Below are 14,045 nucleotides of genomic sequence, written 5' to 3'. Positions count from 1 at the left end.
TTGGAGTCGTGGACCACTTGACCCAAAGCACCCAGCTGTAATGTTGCCCTGACGATTCACGATAACAGAGATGATGTACATATTCATGTGTCTTGGATGTAGGAATTCATATGTCTATGCAGCAAAGCACCAGAATTCATTAAAGCCTTAAAGAGAAGTGTTATCATATGAAGGCCTAGCCATACACTCATGGTTACCAGATCAACCTTGGGAAAGACGAAAATGAATGTTTCATCATTCAGTGTTTATCTACTTATTACTGGGTGTTAAGCATAACTGAATAGATGCTTTCATTTAAATGTATTTTTGCATTTGAAGAAAAATCCTAATTTGATTTTTTACATTCCTCTCTAAAATATTGCAAAATATTTTAGGACATTAATATATGATCATTCACAGACTTTTTGAGATGTCTGCGTTTCGTACGTGTTTTGTGCGTCTTTAAGTAACACAGCTGTTTTGTTTTCTGGTCCTGAGACTGGCGTGTTGACCTCATATTCCCAGTGATGTCATAATGAGAATATCACATTGAGTTCCAGCAAACTGCTGTGGCACGAAGCACAGGATTCTGGGAGATGTGCAGATGATCTATGAATTCTCCTCACTGTCATACCCTGCACATCCTGGTACACTATTGTTCACAAATTATGTCTAAGGCAGCTGAGTTGTATGATAATCCCAGGATAACTGATGAGCCTTTGTGTGGGCATTAGTAGCATGTGTTGTTTGTGTGTGTGTATGTGACAAAGAGAGTGTGTGTCGAGTAGAATGTTACATTGATATTAATATGTGTCACTGTGCAGTGGTTAAATTGTGTTTTTGTGTGTACTGCTAGGCCAGTAGGTGTGGTTCTGAGGAATAACGACCAAGAATGTAGTGAACTCCATATGTAATTACATATCCAACTACATTAGTTATGCTGTACTGATAGTGGCAGTTTTTCAAAAGCGCTTTCCTTTAGTAAGGATAGGAAAAGTGTGAACTTAATTATTATTTCTTATTTAAGAAATGTTACTGGCAACTAAATGTGTAGAAAAAAAGGAGGGGTGTTTTTCTTGAGCGTATATGAATAGTCATTTTTGTAAATTGCCTTAAACGTTAATGTAAGGCCATAAGGTAAAAGAGTTTACCTGTTTAGATTTCTTACTGATCCCAGTGATCAGTCATTATTATTTTCCAACCAAGAAAGCTGGCGAGTATTTATACTAATGTGGGAAGCTTCACAGATTTAAATGCATTTGAAATGTTTTTTGTTCATTTTATCGATAAATATATTCTTACACTTAAATTGATTGTTTGGTGCAATAAATTCACAAGCACAAAAAATAGGTCACAATAATTTACCATTGATCACTAAATCAAGAGGAAAAACACGATTTACTGCCAAAGATTCTCACAGCTCAAGTTAAAGTTTGTCATTAGGTTTTGTAATTTGTCATTTGAAAACTGCTGCAGTACTAAACTATTAAAATGTACGTATTCATGAGTAAACTATAAACTTAACCATTTAGTGCCATGGCAGTAAAATAGATTGCTAACCAGTGGAGAACTCCATGCAAACAGCTTGACATGGTGTGTGTGTGTGTGTGTGTGTGTGTGTGTGTGTGTGTGTGTGTGTGTGTGTGTGTCTGCTATATTCAGGGGCTATAATAATGTCACAATATCTATAGCTACAACAAATCTACATAGAGTCCATGGTAAACATAACCATAGCGAGCTGCCATCTGGCTTCAGTCCTTCCATTTTCTGAAAGGCAATCAAAAACTGCCAATGCAAATGACTCATGGCGATTTAGGGCCGATAATGGGGGAGTAGTAAAACATCTTATTAGATATCATCTGACAAAAGAGTCAGGAGAGCTTGGAGACGCCATCTTTATTCTGTACCAGTCAGGCAGCTCATTTCTTAATTACTGTCATGAAACTGCATGACACATCGTTCGGTTTCTGGTTCATGTTGGCTAGAATTGCCACTGTGATGTCTTATTTCAGGGTCTCCTTTCTTGTCACCAAGGTGATGATAGTGTCAGTATGCTGAATAGTAAACTGTGAACTATACCAGAGTATTTGCACCAATATTATCTAATGAAGTTAGGGTAAGGTATATATATATATTGTCTACCCAGATGTATATATATATATATATATATATATATATATATATATATATATATATATATATATATATATATATATATATATATATATATATATATATATACCTTACCCTAACTTCATAAGAATAGTAAGCTGTGAACTATACCAGAATATTTGCACCAGTATTATCTTATGAAGTTAGGGTAAGGTATATATATATATATATATATATAATATATATAATTTCTTTCTCTAATATATATATATATATATATATATATATATATTAGAGAAAGAAATTCTAATATCCCAAAAGGGTGAAGCAGGGTGAACTTACTAGATTAGGGTACCAAATGCGAGAGTATCATTGATCCACGCAAAACAATTTGGGAACTTTTGTATGCGTTATTGGGTTATTGGGTGTAAGAATACGGTGGGCTCTGTTCTTTCTCCCACATGTAGCAGCACTACTGTAAATGTCCATGATAAATCCTATTAGTAATTCTGCTGGAGGAGCGAGAATCACAATGAGACAGTGGTGCGTGTCGCAGCTGGCCGGGGCCGAGCGCTCCAACCCTGCTTCTGGAGAACAAAACAGGAATTATGCTCCGCACAAAAGAAAATGTATGTATCAAAACTAATAAATAAATGCCAAGCACCAGGCTGCCGCCTCAAACAATGGAGCGAATTAAAAATAGTTGCTTGATGCCATTGTGCTCCGGGTTTATGTGCTTATGGCCGTATGAGTGGGGTGAGTGTCACAGAGATGTTCTTGTCTCATACAGTGGTGGGGCCCAGCCACACATGATTCACTCACTTGCTCCTTCTGGGCAGAGCTGCAGTCCGATGGCCCAGAGTGGCCAAAGTTCTGCCGTTCTGTTTTCTTCTCTTTCTCGTAACTAATGAATGAACTGAGGAACTGACACATAAACCGAGCTGTGTACACACAGGGCCTTAAAAAAGATTTATGTAAGTGTGGAGCTCCACATTTTCTGTGTTTTCTGGTCTCTAATAGCTGCAGTAAACATTGATACAGTCTTGGATAATCGATTATGATTACAACACTGAAGTACCCTGATTGTTTTTGCTCTATAAATAGGCCCGTGTTTGTCTGGGGACTGATGCTACTCTAATGTCTCCATGAGAATATTCTATTGCAAACCGGACACCTCCCCCTAGTGGACAAATTAAAACAGTAAAAGATAAAGTTCATGAAAACAGGAGTGTTTAGTGCAGGGGTCACCAACCTTTTTGAAGTTGGGAGCTACTTCTTGGATACCAATTATTGCGGAGGGCTACCAGAAAGAAAGTTGTTGAGCGGGGGGGGGGGGGGGGGGGGTATTGGGTTTATGTGCGCGTGTTAGTTGCTAGCGGGAAGACCGCTAGCAACCGCGGACAATCGCTAATAGCAGCAAAAACATAAACGATGCAGCGCTTTGGTGCATGGCAATATAGTGAGCTGTTTTTAAAACAAGCCCGCGGGCGACTCATAACGTCCTCGCGGGCGACATGGTGCCCGCGGGCACCACGTTGGTGACCCCTGGTTTAGTGGTTATATTTATATAACTATTGTCGGGACATATTTGCCCCACACTACCCCAAACGTAAAGATATTGTGGATCATTGCAGTTGAAGAGAGAAATTACAATGATGCAAACCATAACAATACGGATGAGTGTATGAAACCCCAGAACTACACAGACACTCCCTCTTCCTCTTTCTGTTCCTCATGAGTAAACTTTCAGGTCGTGTCAAAGTGGCTAAGTTGTTCACCAGAAGTTGTCTTTTAGAAATTATTTTAAAAGATTTTTAAGGATTTTTTGAGTTCCACTTAAAAAATATGGAACCTGTACACCTGTAGACTTTATTGCAGAGCAATGGATTTATTTACAGCATAACAGAACCAACATTTGTTAACCCAAGTTTATATTTCTTCACAAAGGTAACTAAGTATTTTCCTCAAATGAATTTCATTGCAGGATTATTACTGACTGCAAAACCTTGGAGCATAGCAGTTATTTTTTGTTAATAGTATTTAGTACTGTTTTAACCCACTTCCTCTGATATTGCCAAATATACCCTCAAAAGAAGGAAGTGTCATGAAATTTCTATCATAGTTTGTTGAACTATACAGATATTTAACAATATTCAGATTGACAAGTAGCTATATGTAATGCGTAAGTCTAAATGGATGACTCATTGTGATAACAAAAGAGTTTAGATCTTTCCAGAGAGAAGAGGGGGGAGATGTGGACACATGGCTGGTGTGGGTTCAGAGTCCCAGCTGCTGGACCTGAGGACTGAGCGTCAAACAGGATCCACACAGTGTAAAGACTCTGAACAACAGGAGACATCCATCGATGCTGGTATTGTATAAGATGACATGTTTGCGAGTGCATTTGACATGTAAGCACTTGAAAGTGAGAATGAAAGTGAAAGAAAAATTAAATAAATTAACGAGATGGCAAGACAGTGTGTGGGTGGACGACGTGTTGGTATGGTTAATAATTCAGACGTCTGCTTTCTTTATGGAAACAGAGTTGTCTCCAGGCTTAAATGCCTCGTGTCTGACCACTGGAGAGCTTCAGCAGCACTGGAGAGCCGTCAAGCAGAAGATGCGCTCCACTAAACTGCTCTTCGAGATCCCCTCCACTCGTATTGCACAGCACGACACTTCTCGATATGTGGTGAGTCATGGACTAATAGATCAGTCGTCCAGTGTTACCACCGTCACATGGCACCTGTCTCCCGTGAAGGCTCCGTGCTCATGCGTCTTTAGCAACATGGTCTTTTTCCTCAGGTGTACCAGATAGTGGTGATTAGGTCGGGCAGCTACGACCGCAAGTGCGCGGCCATCGAGCGCCGCTACTCAGACTTCTTCAACCTCCACCAGCAGCTGCTGCAGGACTTCAGCCAGGAGCTGGAGGAGGTCACCCTGCCCAGGAAGAAGCTGCTGAGGAACTTCTCCGAGGAGAACATCGCAGAGCGCCGCGTGGCCCTGTGCGACTACCTCGCCCAGCTCTACGCCCGCCGCTGTGTCCGCCGCTCGCCCGCCTTCATGGCGTTTTTCACCCACCCCGAGCTGAAGACCTCCTACGACCTGCTCCGTGGAGGCCGTTTCTCTCACGCCCTGGAGGCCCTGCAGAGTGCGTTCGAGCTCCAGGAAAAACTGTCCGTTCACGATCCAACTCTGCTCGTGCCAACCATGTGTGCACTGCTGGTGTGCCACAGGGACCTGGGACATGTTGACGCAGCCTTCCAGACTGGCCACAGGGCCCTGCCAACAGTGAGGCGCTATGGCTTGTGTAGGTACCACGGGCCCCTGCTGCAGGCCATGGTGCACTTGGGCTTCCAGTTAGAACACCCTGTGGCTCAGCTGCAAGATGAACTGATGAAGGTGCAGAACTCTCCTCGTGGGCCAGTATCACTGGTGACACTAAAAGAGCTCGTGGTGCAAGAATTTACATGATCCCACATTCTCTTCCAAACCGTCAAGAACAATTAATTTTACATAAATAATAGTTAAATAATCCATTCAAGAATGACCACAGTTTCAGTCACAATAGAGTGTGTTCTTAATGAGATACATAGTCAACATGGACTTTAATGTCAACATAATGTCAACCAGTTGATTATTTTAAGGAACTAGCGATGATAACGGATTTTGTACCTGAACTGTATATAAAAAATCTGTGCCATAAAACCAATGCCGCTGTGTGTGGCTATAATTTAAAACTTATATGACTTATTGACTAATTTAAACATTTCTTAAATTTTTTACATTTATCGTTTTATAATATATAAGCAAGGGCAAAAACTAGACTAAAATTTAACTGTATATAAGAGACCAGGTTCCCAAAAACAGACAAAAAACAATATATAAAATAAACATTTATCTCAAATGACAAGCATTGCTAATTACACTTGTTGAAACATGATGGCAAAAGCTTACTATAGAACACACCACACACTATTAATTATGAAATACTATTACTATTAATATTATCAATAATTATAAGTTAACATAACATATTGGTGGTATTATTTTGATTAAATTAAGACTGGCCTTTTCTGTCCGTTAAGCATGTCCTATACATTGTATTAATTATCTAAATACAAAGAACGTTTAAAAAAGCAAGCTAGATCAATATACCAATTAAGGTTCAAAACGATGCAATTACAACAGGAAATGTAAGGAAAGCTTTTATAAAAATGTTTAAATTGTAGGCCTGTTTCAAAGAGGTTTGAACCACAAAATTATGTTGCAAGCCTGAATTTCAGCACGAGTTCAAAACTGCAAGATTACTTTATAACTATTACGATATAAAATAGATTCTAAAATATGCGACTAAAATAGATAATTAGCTAACTAAAATATCAAATGAATATTAGCTAACTAAAATATTTAATGACAAAAGACACATACAAAATAAATGGGAGTTTTTCCTCGCCACTGTCACCTTTGGCTTGCTCATTAGGGTTCTGGACCCATAGTATTGTTAACCTTTTAAATCCTGTAAAGCGCTTTGTGACAACATGTGTTGTGAAAAGCGCTATACAAATAAACTTTGATTGATTGATTGAAATGGAGTTGTTTCTCATTATCATGCTACAAAGCACTGTCGCAATTTATACAGGATACTGTAAAGCTTTTAAAGTAGTTAAAGGACTTTTATGTTGAAAATGAAACACTCAGATCTTGTGCAGGTGAAATGATCTTCCGGCTCAGACATTAGTAGACGCTAATCGCACACACGTTCGATTGATCGAGTCTTACGTAAGGCGCGTGTCGTTAGCCACGCGAGCTACGTGTTGATGTGACGCGCTGATCTATCGAGCACGTAGCGACATCGAAACGTTAAATTAACTGTTGTTTTTAAGTTTATCCGCGATTAAACGGAACACTTTCCGAAACAGGCGAAATGGCGAACGACGGATCGAGTAAACTGTCTAAAAATCTGTTACGGATGAAGGTAACTGGTTTAGTTTAAGTTTAGAGATGGAGTCTAACGCGGGTTAGCTGGATCTGTTAATCCTGCTATGTTATAACCATGACAACGGGGCCTAGTGTCTCCGGGATGGTTTATAAACACACACCAGATATCAGAGGGAAAGAGATGTGTCTCTGTCTAGTTGTGTCTCTCTGTCTAGTTGTGTCTCTCTGTCTAGTTGTGTCTCTCTGTCTAGTTGTGTCTCTCTGTCTAGTTGTGTCTCTGTCTAGTTGTGTCTCTGTCTAGTTGTGTCTCTCTGTCTAGTTGTGTCTCTCTGTCTAGTTGTGTCTCTCTGTCTAGTTGTTTCTCTCTGTCTAGTTGTGTTTCTCTGTCTAGTTGTGTCTCTCTGTCTAGTTGCGTCCCTGTCTAGCTGTGTTCCTGTCTAGGCAGCTAACTAGCTCACTGTGTCACTCCTAACGTAGCCAGTCTGGTTTGAATGAGGATCTGAGTTGTCACATAACTTGTCAAACTAGTTTGATGCCATCGCTGCTCCTGACTCCTCTCGAAAGGTCAGATAAACAGACAGATAGACGGATTCCTGTCTAATCTCTTCATTTTAACAAGGTTGAGGAGAAACCGCGACAAGGCTGTTGCCAACTGTTAGGGGTGACTGGCTGTAGTAACGTCAGGCCTACACAGCTCTGATGGAGGTCCACCACTTTAACTACCTAGACAGGATATCTGTGAAATAGCCAGCAGCTGTTTTCTGTTGCAGTCATATAAGCTAGATTAAAGCACAGTTCTCACCTCATGCATCTACTTAGAGCACATCCATTACAATGTGTTTCAGTTCATGCAAAGAGGACTTGATGCGGATGTAAAGAAACAACTGGAGGAAGAAGAGAGAAGGATCATAAGTGATGAGCACTGGTATTTGGACTTGCCTGAGCTTAAAGCAAAAGAGTAAGATTTCAAACTTTTCATGGACATGGTAGTCATGGAGCTATTGGTTATTTTCTACACGATTTGTGCACGTTTTATGAATGTTTGCCCAGTCGTTTCTGCACGTAGACTAAAATGAACTGCATCTCCTTTACATAGAAGCTACATTGTGGAAGAACAAAGTTATGTTCCATGTGAAGACTTGGTTTATGGAAGGATGTCATTTAAGGGATTCAATCCAGATGTTGAGGTAATCTGTACTATGGGTTTTATTTTTCTTTCGGGCTAAATTTGAACTTTAACCGATGTCAGTCTCTCTTAATGTTGCATCATTTTACAGAAGCTAATGGTTCTGATGAATGCTCCCAAAGAGGAGGATGAGGAAGATGAAGAGGGAGATGTGACTAGAATGGACACAGATATTACAGATGAGGAGATGGCCAGAAGGTTGGTGTAGGAGAATATAGCGGTGGAATTGACCTTGCATTATATGTATGAGTTTTATTTCAGAGTCATTTCCCTCTTAATAGATATGAAACCTTGGTTGAGAGCATGAAGAAAAGATTTGCCAAGAAAAGGGATCGCACCTCTCTCAAGGACAACGGGGAAGACGCGAACCAAGACACGATAACCTCACAAAGAAAGAAAGCATTCTTAAAGCCCCAGGACTGAGGAATTTTATTAGTGATTAATTAGAAAATAGACGTTTTTGCTTTTTGAAATGTAAAAATGCTAATGGACATTTAGGTTCTTGTCATTCATTTAATGCAACAATGGACCTGTAAAATGGCTGGATGTCATACATCCTTACTTTTAAGTGAAAACGTGTACATAATGAACATTAAAATGTGCAAGCCTTCTTTTAATTTGATGTACCCCAGGCCAGCCACAAATGTTGACATAAAATTGAGTAGTTTGATTTCATTTAGAGTTTGTACTTTTGTGTGTGAAATTTGAATATGTTGTCCAAAAATGAATGGTGTTACAGATGAAGAGAGAACACACTGCGATATATTTTGTGCGTGCATCACCAGACGTGTTGGTTTAACCGTGATTAAGAACAAGTTTTTTAAAAATAGCATCAAATAACCAGGTTGGACAGAACCTCTGCGTGAATGGAAGAGCCCAGGCAGCAGGTCCCGGGTGGTAAAAGAGTCGTGGTGATTCTGAGAGTAGTGCATGCTTTATATCATGCAAAACAGGTTCAAGATTGGTGCAGGCATGTGCAGTCATATTGCTTAAACGGTCCTTCATGGAGGAGATGTACTCCTCCCCATAAGTAGCCTTCACCTCCACTGGCAGAGTCCTCAAGATCTCCTCCTGAACTTTAGCCCATTCTTCTTGACTACCTAGAATTTCTGATGGGTAAAATTTTTATTATTTTATGTTGAATGTAAAATCACTTTGTTTAAAAATGTGTAACCAGTGCTACTAGGGATTAAGAAATGGAATACAGTGCAGATTTCTTACCCAACCTAAAACACTGTTGCATGAAAGAAAAATTTAACCTTTAGATTTTCATAGTTATTTTTTTTTACATTCATTAATCATAAAATGTGATTTGTTCATCAGCGTTACAAAAGCACAGTTCTAATCTTCATCACCATTATGCACATCTATTTAACATTCACACAGCTGGTGGACAAAGTGAACCCTTGGATTGAAAAAAGGGTTGAGTCTCTTGGCAGCAATAACCTCTCTGATCTCAGAGATCAGATCTGAGTAACATTGAAGATCTTTCTTTCTTTTGATATTTGTGGATGTTTAATAAATCTTAATTGTGTAACCATGGTCTCCCTTGGTTATAGCTATACTGGCCCAGATGATAATTAATATCAGATAAAGGTAAATGGATGTTAATAATTCCCTATAAAGTATCCCATCTGCTACACATGTTTATTAAACCAACCCCTAAGTAAGGGCAGCTGTATGGTAAACCTGACAAAGCAGGTTACTGTTTATAGCAAGGAACTTTATAAAGTTGGTAAGGTATATCTTCTAATCGACACTGAGCTGTTTAAGAAGTGAGTTCCCTTAATGTCTGTCCAACTATATTTTGGATTTCAGATCATTTTTATGCACAATAATCCTTAATTTGCACCTGTTTCTGTTCTTGGTTGACAAATAGGTAGGGTAGTTCAATATAACTAAAACTACACACTAAGCTAAATCCAATCTTATTTCATTGCTTGGATTCCAGGTTTGCCAAGTCCTGATTCCAATGAGCTCATGTTGAAGTCAATAAACTAGTTTCACGTAGGTTTTCTTGCCACTGTATTGAACATTATGAGTTTTAACCTGGTTGAATACTCACTGGTCTTGAAACTCCCAGGCTGAATCAGGGCCACTTTGACTCCCCACCGTGCCACTTCGTGTCTCATAGCTCCAAAATAAAGATTCAACGCTGCTTTTGAGGCTCCATATGCAGCAAAGCCAGGGAAAGGAACCTCTCCTAGAGAAACAGAAGGACACAGAATGAGGGGCAGAACTGTTGGTATCTTTGACCAATAACTGAGGTATTAAGATTTCACATTTTTAGCCATCGTGATGTGTACCATTCTCCCACGTCCACCCTTATCATCTATGAAAATGTACATCCCAGGTGGTCGGAGGAAAACCCTGAGATAGCATGGTTTTATATCACCATCATCCCCTACATCATCTGTGGGCATTTCCATAGCCATATTATCTAAGAAGGCATCTTTAAACAGGTTCTTCAGATAAAGGCGGAGGAAAGAAATACTCGTTCCCACATATGAATGGCCACTGTTTAAACATACACCATGAATGCTGCAACTAAATAGGGTAGATGAGGTGGCCTGCTTGCTTATACATGCAAAAAACCCTAACTTGTTAATTAGATTTTAAAATTTCACAGCCAACTTCAGGTTTCAGTATAATAAAATCTTACTGTGTATGCAATTCCTTTTGTGTGCAAGGTACCTGCTACACTGGATAAGGTGACGATCCGTCCTTTTGCTTGTCGAATCATAGGCAAGAAAGCTCTGGTCACCTCCACAGTAGAAATGAAGTTGACCTGTAGGACTTTTCTTAACATTCGTGTTGGAAGAATTTCCCCATCACATGTAAATCCAAGCACACCAGCATTATTCACCAATCCCCACAGACCTGTTGACATGAGGTAATGACTCAGATATTATTATTTTAATTAAATCTAGAGCTGTCTAAAATGTTGTTACATATCTGCAGTCAAAATATGATTATAACTTCTGTTCATGTTTAATTGCAAACATTACTATCTAAAGCTGTAAATGCAAGTGTTTTGAACTTAGTTACAGTAATATTTTTACTGAACTTTTTACTGGAGGGTTGGTTTTTTTATGTGCACTGTTGTTGCAAAACAAGTTGAACATGAAGGTATTAAACGGGCGTTTTAAAATGTGCAGAGAATTTAAAGCAGCCAGTGCTTTTGTGTGTCTGATATCCTGAAATTTCCATGCTAGAAGTTATAAATCAATCATTCTATATTTAAATTATGTATCATGAAAGAACACCAAAAGTACTTTAATCACTCGAGTCTCCACTTAGAACTTTGTTACCTGTGTCTCCTATCTGACTCTTTATGAGCTGGTGAGCTTCCAAGGTCTGGTTGACATCTGTGATATCCAACTGTAGTACAGTAAGTTGTGAAGAAACTGTCCGAAGCATCTCAGCACCTGGCCCAGATCCATCCAGCACCCCTGCATACACCTTCATCCCAGCTCTGGCTAGTAGTTTAGCAAGATCATGACCAAACCCAGAGTCGCAACCTTTTGTACACATGGACAAAATATTCAAATAATACTTGCACAAACAATATTGTGCAATTATTCTCTGCATGATGAAATGATCATGTCATCCTCACACCATAGTATACCAATTTTATTCTATATAGCAATAGAAAATTGGAAAAATGTCATCTGTAATTGTTTCTAAAGCTTAAAGTATAACAACAAAAAAGCAACATGTCTTCAGCAATATGTTCCATAGCTTCAGTTCAGAATGTCAGCCTAATCTTACACAATAGATTATTGAGAGAGATTAACCAGTTTATCTGAGGGTTGTTGGAATATGCAAAGCTTCCTGAGAAATAAACCATAAATATTTAGCATCACTAAAAGCCCCGTGTTCCTTTCCAAGCGCGTGCACCATTACCTGTGATGAGAACCGCTCTGCCTTGTGCTGGCAACACCGCCTCCTCTCGTCCTGCGCTGAAGTGGACCAGGCTGCAGACCACACTCACCAGCAACACCACCCAGCATCCTGGGCAGACCAGAGCGCTCAGCATCACTCCGGTCAGCAGGAGCGCCAGGGACCACGACACACCCCTCCTACCTCGGTACCACCACATCACTCCATTGGTGCACAGGATGAGCAGAGTGAGGGGAGTGAGACAACACTCTTCTCCACCTGCCTCCATTCTCACCGCCACATGAAACAGTGACGCGCTTGAGCTGTCTGTCTGGCGTGTCCTGGAACGGTATGAACCACGCCCTACAGATAGGAGTGGGCGTTTCACATCAGCGGGCGTTATCTGTATAGGTCATACAGGATTTGTCACTGAATAATAGATTTGAGTTGACATACCGGTGTTTCAAGTGCTCTAACCAAAGCACAAAGTTCTTTTGTACAGTTATGTTCCTCCTCTACAGACATAGCAAAGACATGAAGTCTGAAACAGACCACTGTCTCAATGCACATGATACCTACATAGTTCTACTAGTACCATGCTAGACCGTGCTACATGGTCAACTAGTAATGATGATGCTAGACATGAAAAAGCAGTATGGAAACATGGATCAGCTGACTTCCACAATTTCATTACCCTGGAATGAGGACTCATCGTAACATAGATTTGTACACAATATTAACATGTTAAACTGGTACATGTTAGCATGACATGAAGCCATCATAGCATGTTTTATGCCTATGATTCCAATAAGTATTCCATACTTACTCTTACCAGGCACTGTATTAGGAACACCTGTACATTTACCCATTATCGTAATTATCCAATCAGTCAAACACGTGACAGCTTTGCAGTGCATAAAATCAGACATAGGTCAAATGATTTAGTTAATGTTTACATGGAAATATGTAGTGAGTGACCTTTACTGTAGTATGATTGTTGGTATCAGGTTCATTTAAGTGCTGAGCTTAAGAAAGCTTGAGTTTTCATAAAGAGCACTGAACACAGAGCACTTCTTTGACATTTACCCTAGGGTTGGGGTTAGGGTTAGTAATGGCGTGAAGAACAAAAAAAAGTGCTCTGTGTAGAAACAACAGCTCTCTGGGCCCCTGACTAGGGCTGCCCACCGCTCTGGGCACGTGTGCACCACAGCCCCCTAGTGATCACTAGTGTGTGTGTGTGTGCGCGTGTTCTCACTGGACTAATTTCGATTAAAAATCACAATGGACAATATAGCAACTTCACTAACAACATAACATCTCAATAATGAGAGCGGTCTAAGAAAAATGGACATGAGTGGTTTGTGACAGGGTGGCTATGATAAATCTAATAACCACTGTGTTGAGCACAAATGTAAATGTACAGCACTTCTGGAGGCAGATGGACTTTAAAGGCAGAAGACCACAAAGGCGTTCCACTGGTGTAATCCCAGAACACGACTCTAAATCTATAGCGGACTATTGCTCACCAAAACCAGATAGTAATATCTTTGGAAAATATCTGTGGTTGTGTGTTTGCAGCATCATGCAGAAGACAGTGTTATAACTGGAAATGAATAAACAACCAATGGTCTTGTCTCAAAAGTGCAGTCTTCTGGTGGTGATGGTGTAATGGTGTGGGGAATGTGTTTCTGAAACACACTACACTCCTTTATCCAAACTGTTTTGTATTGTTTAAATGCCACAGGCCATCTGACTATTGTTCCTACCCATGTTCATCCATTTACAGACAAAAATGTGTCCATTTTTCATTTTCATATTTACAGCAATATAATGCACCACATCACAGAACACAAGTGGTTCCTGCACATTTAGTGCATGTCGGTGGCCTTTCCAGTCACCAGGTCTGCATCCAGTAAAGAACTTGGACATGTGGATGGGTAGAACT

At 39.9% G+C, this 14,045-nt stretch overlaps 3 protein-coding genes across 5 annotated transcripts; 2 read left to right on the top strand and 1 right to left on the bottom strand.

Annotated features, from left to right (window-relative positions):
* Window positions 1-3,453: 3,453 nt before the first annotated feature.
* On the top strand, window positions 3,454-6,682 carry snx20 (sorting nexin 20). 3 transcript variants are annotated; one of them, XM_077007586.1, is made up of 4 exons: window positions 3,454-4,038; window positions 4,318-4,462; window positions 4,635-4,783; window positions 4,897-6,682. In XM_077007586.1, the coding sequence occupies exons 2-4, from the start codon at window positions 4,354-4,356 to the stop codon at window positions 5,563-5,565; spliced, it is 927 nt and encodes a 308-aa protein (XP_076863701.1). In that variant the 5' UTR covers window positions 3,454-4,038; window positions 4,318-4,353; the 3' UTR covers window positions 5,566-6,682. The 3 variants fall into 3 exon arrangements, with proteins under 3 accessions (XP_076863701.1, XP_076863700.1, XP_076863699.1); XM_077007585.1 differs by having other exon boundaries at window positions 4,311-4,462; XM_077007584.1 differs by having other exon boundaries at window positions 3,454-4,462.
* A 174-nt stretch (window positions 6,683-6,856) lies between these two features.
* Window positions 6,857-8,893, top strand: mphosph6 (M-phase phosphoprotein 6). Its single transcript, XM_077007587.1, has 5 exons — window positions 6,857-7,069; window positions 7,878-7,990; window positions 8,129-8,219; window positions 8,310-8,416; window positions 8,500-8,893. Exons 1-5 carry the CDS (start codon window positions 7,019-7,021, stop codon window positions 8,639-8,641), a joined length of 504 nt encoding a protein of 167 aa, XP_076863702.1. The 5' UTR covers window positions 6,857-7,018; the 3' UTR covers window positions 8,642-8,893.
* Window positions 8,699-12,431, bottom strand: hsd17b2 (hydroxysteroid (17-beta) dehydrogenase 2). Its single transcript, XM_077007583.1, has 5 exons — window positions 12,125-12,431; window positions 11,530-11,739; window positions 10,913-11,098; window positions 10,284-10,421; window positions 8,699-9,327 (listed from the first exon to the last, which is right to left on the bottom strand). The coding sequence occupies exons 1-5, from the start codon at window positions 12,387-12,389 to the stop codon at window positions 9,014-9,016; spliced, it is 1,113 nt and encodes a 370-aa protein (XP_076863698.1). The 5' UTR covers window positions 12,390-12,431; the 3' UTR covers window positions 8,699-9,013.
* Window positions 12,432-14,045: the final 1,614 nt, after the last annotated feature.

The sequence above is a fragment of the Brachyhypopomus gauderio genome, chromosome 5 (genome assembly GCF_052324685.1).
Source record: "Brachyhypopomus gauderio isolate BG-103 chromosome 5, BGAUD_0.2, whole genome shotgun sequence".
NCBI classification, from domain to species: Eukaryota; Metazoa; Chordata; class Actinopteri; order Gymnotiformes; family Hypopomidae; genus Brachyhypopomus; species Brachyhypopomus gauderio.
This window is presented reverse-complemented; position numbering and strand designations above follow the sequence as displayed.

What these genes read in the sequence shown, in the direction of transcription:
- snx20 (XM_077007586.1), top strand. Translation starts at nt 4,354, where the DNA reads ATGGCTGGTGTGGGTTCAGAGTCCCAGCTGCTGGACCTGAGGACTGAG. An exon ending in GGAGACATCCATCGATGCTG is followed by an intron (nt 4,463 to 4,634) that starts GTATTGTATAAG and finishes TTATGGAAACAG; the next exon opens with AGTTGTCTCCAGGCTTAAAT. An exon ending in ACGACACTTCTCGATATGTG is followed by an intron (nt 4,784 to 4,896) that starts GTGAGTCATGGA and finishes CTTTTTCCTCAG; the next exon opens with GTGTACCAGATAGTGGTGAT.
- mphosph6 (XM_077007587.1), top strand. Translation starts at nt 7,019, where the DNA reads ATGGCGAACGACGGATCGAGTAAACTGTCTAAAAATCTGTTACGGATG. An exon ending in AAAATCTGTTACGGATGAAG is followed by an intron (nt 7,070 to 7,877) that starts GTAACTGGTTTA and finishes AATGTGTTTCAG; the next exon opens with TTCATGCAAAGAGGACTTGA. An exon ending in GATTCAATCCAGATGTTGAG is followed by an intron (nt 8,220 to 8,309) that starts GTAATCTGTACT and finishes ATCATTTTACAG; the next exon opens with AAGCTAATGGTTCTGATGAA.
- hsd17b2 (XM_077007583.1), bottom strand. Translation starts at nt 12,389, where the DNA reads ATGGAGGCAGGTGGAGAAGAGTGTTGTCTCACTCCCCTCACTCTGCTC. An exon ending in CAGAGCGGTTCTCATCACAG is followed by an intron (nt 11,740 to 12,124) that starts GTAATGGTGCAC and finishes TGTGTACAAAAG; the next exon opens with GTTGCGACTCTGGGTTTGGT. An exon ending in CACCTTATCCAGTGTAGCAG is followed by an intron (nt 10,422 to 10,912) that starts GTACCTTGCACA and finishes CTGTTTCTCTAG; the next exon opens with GAGAGGTTCCTTTCCCTGGC.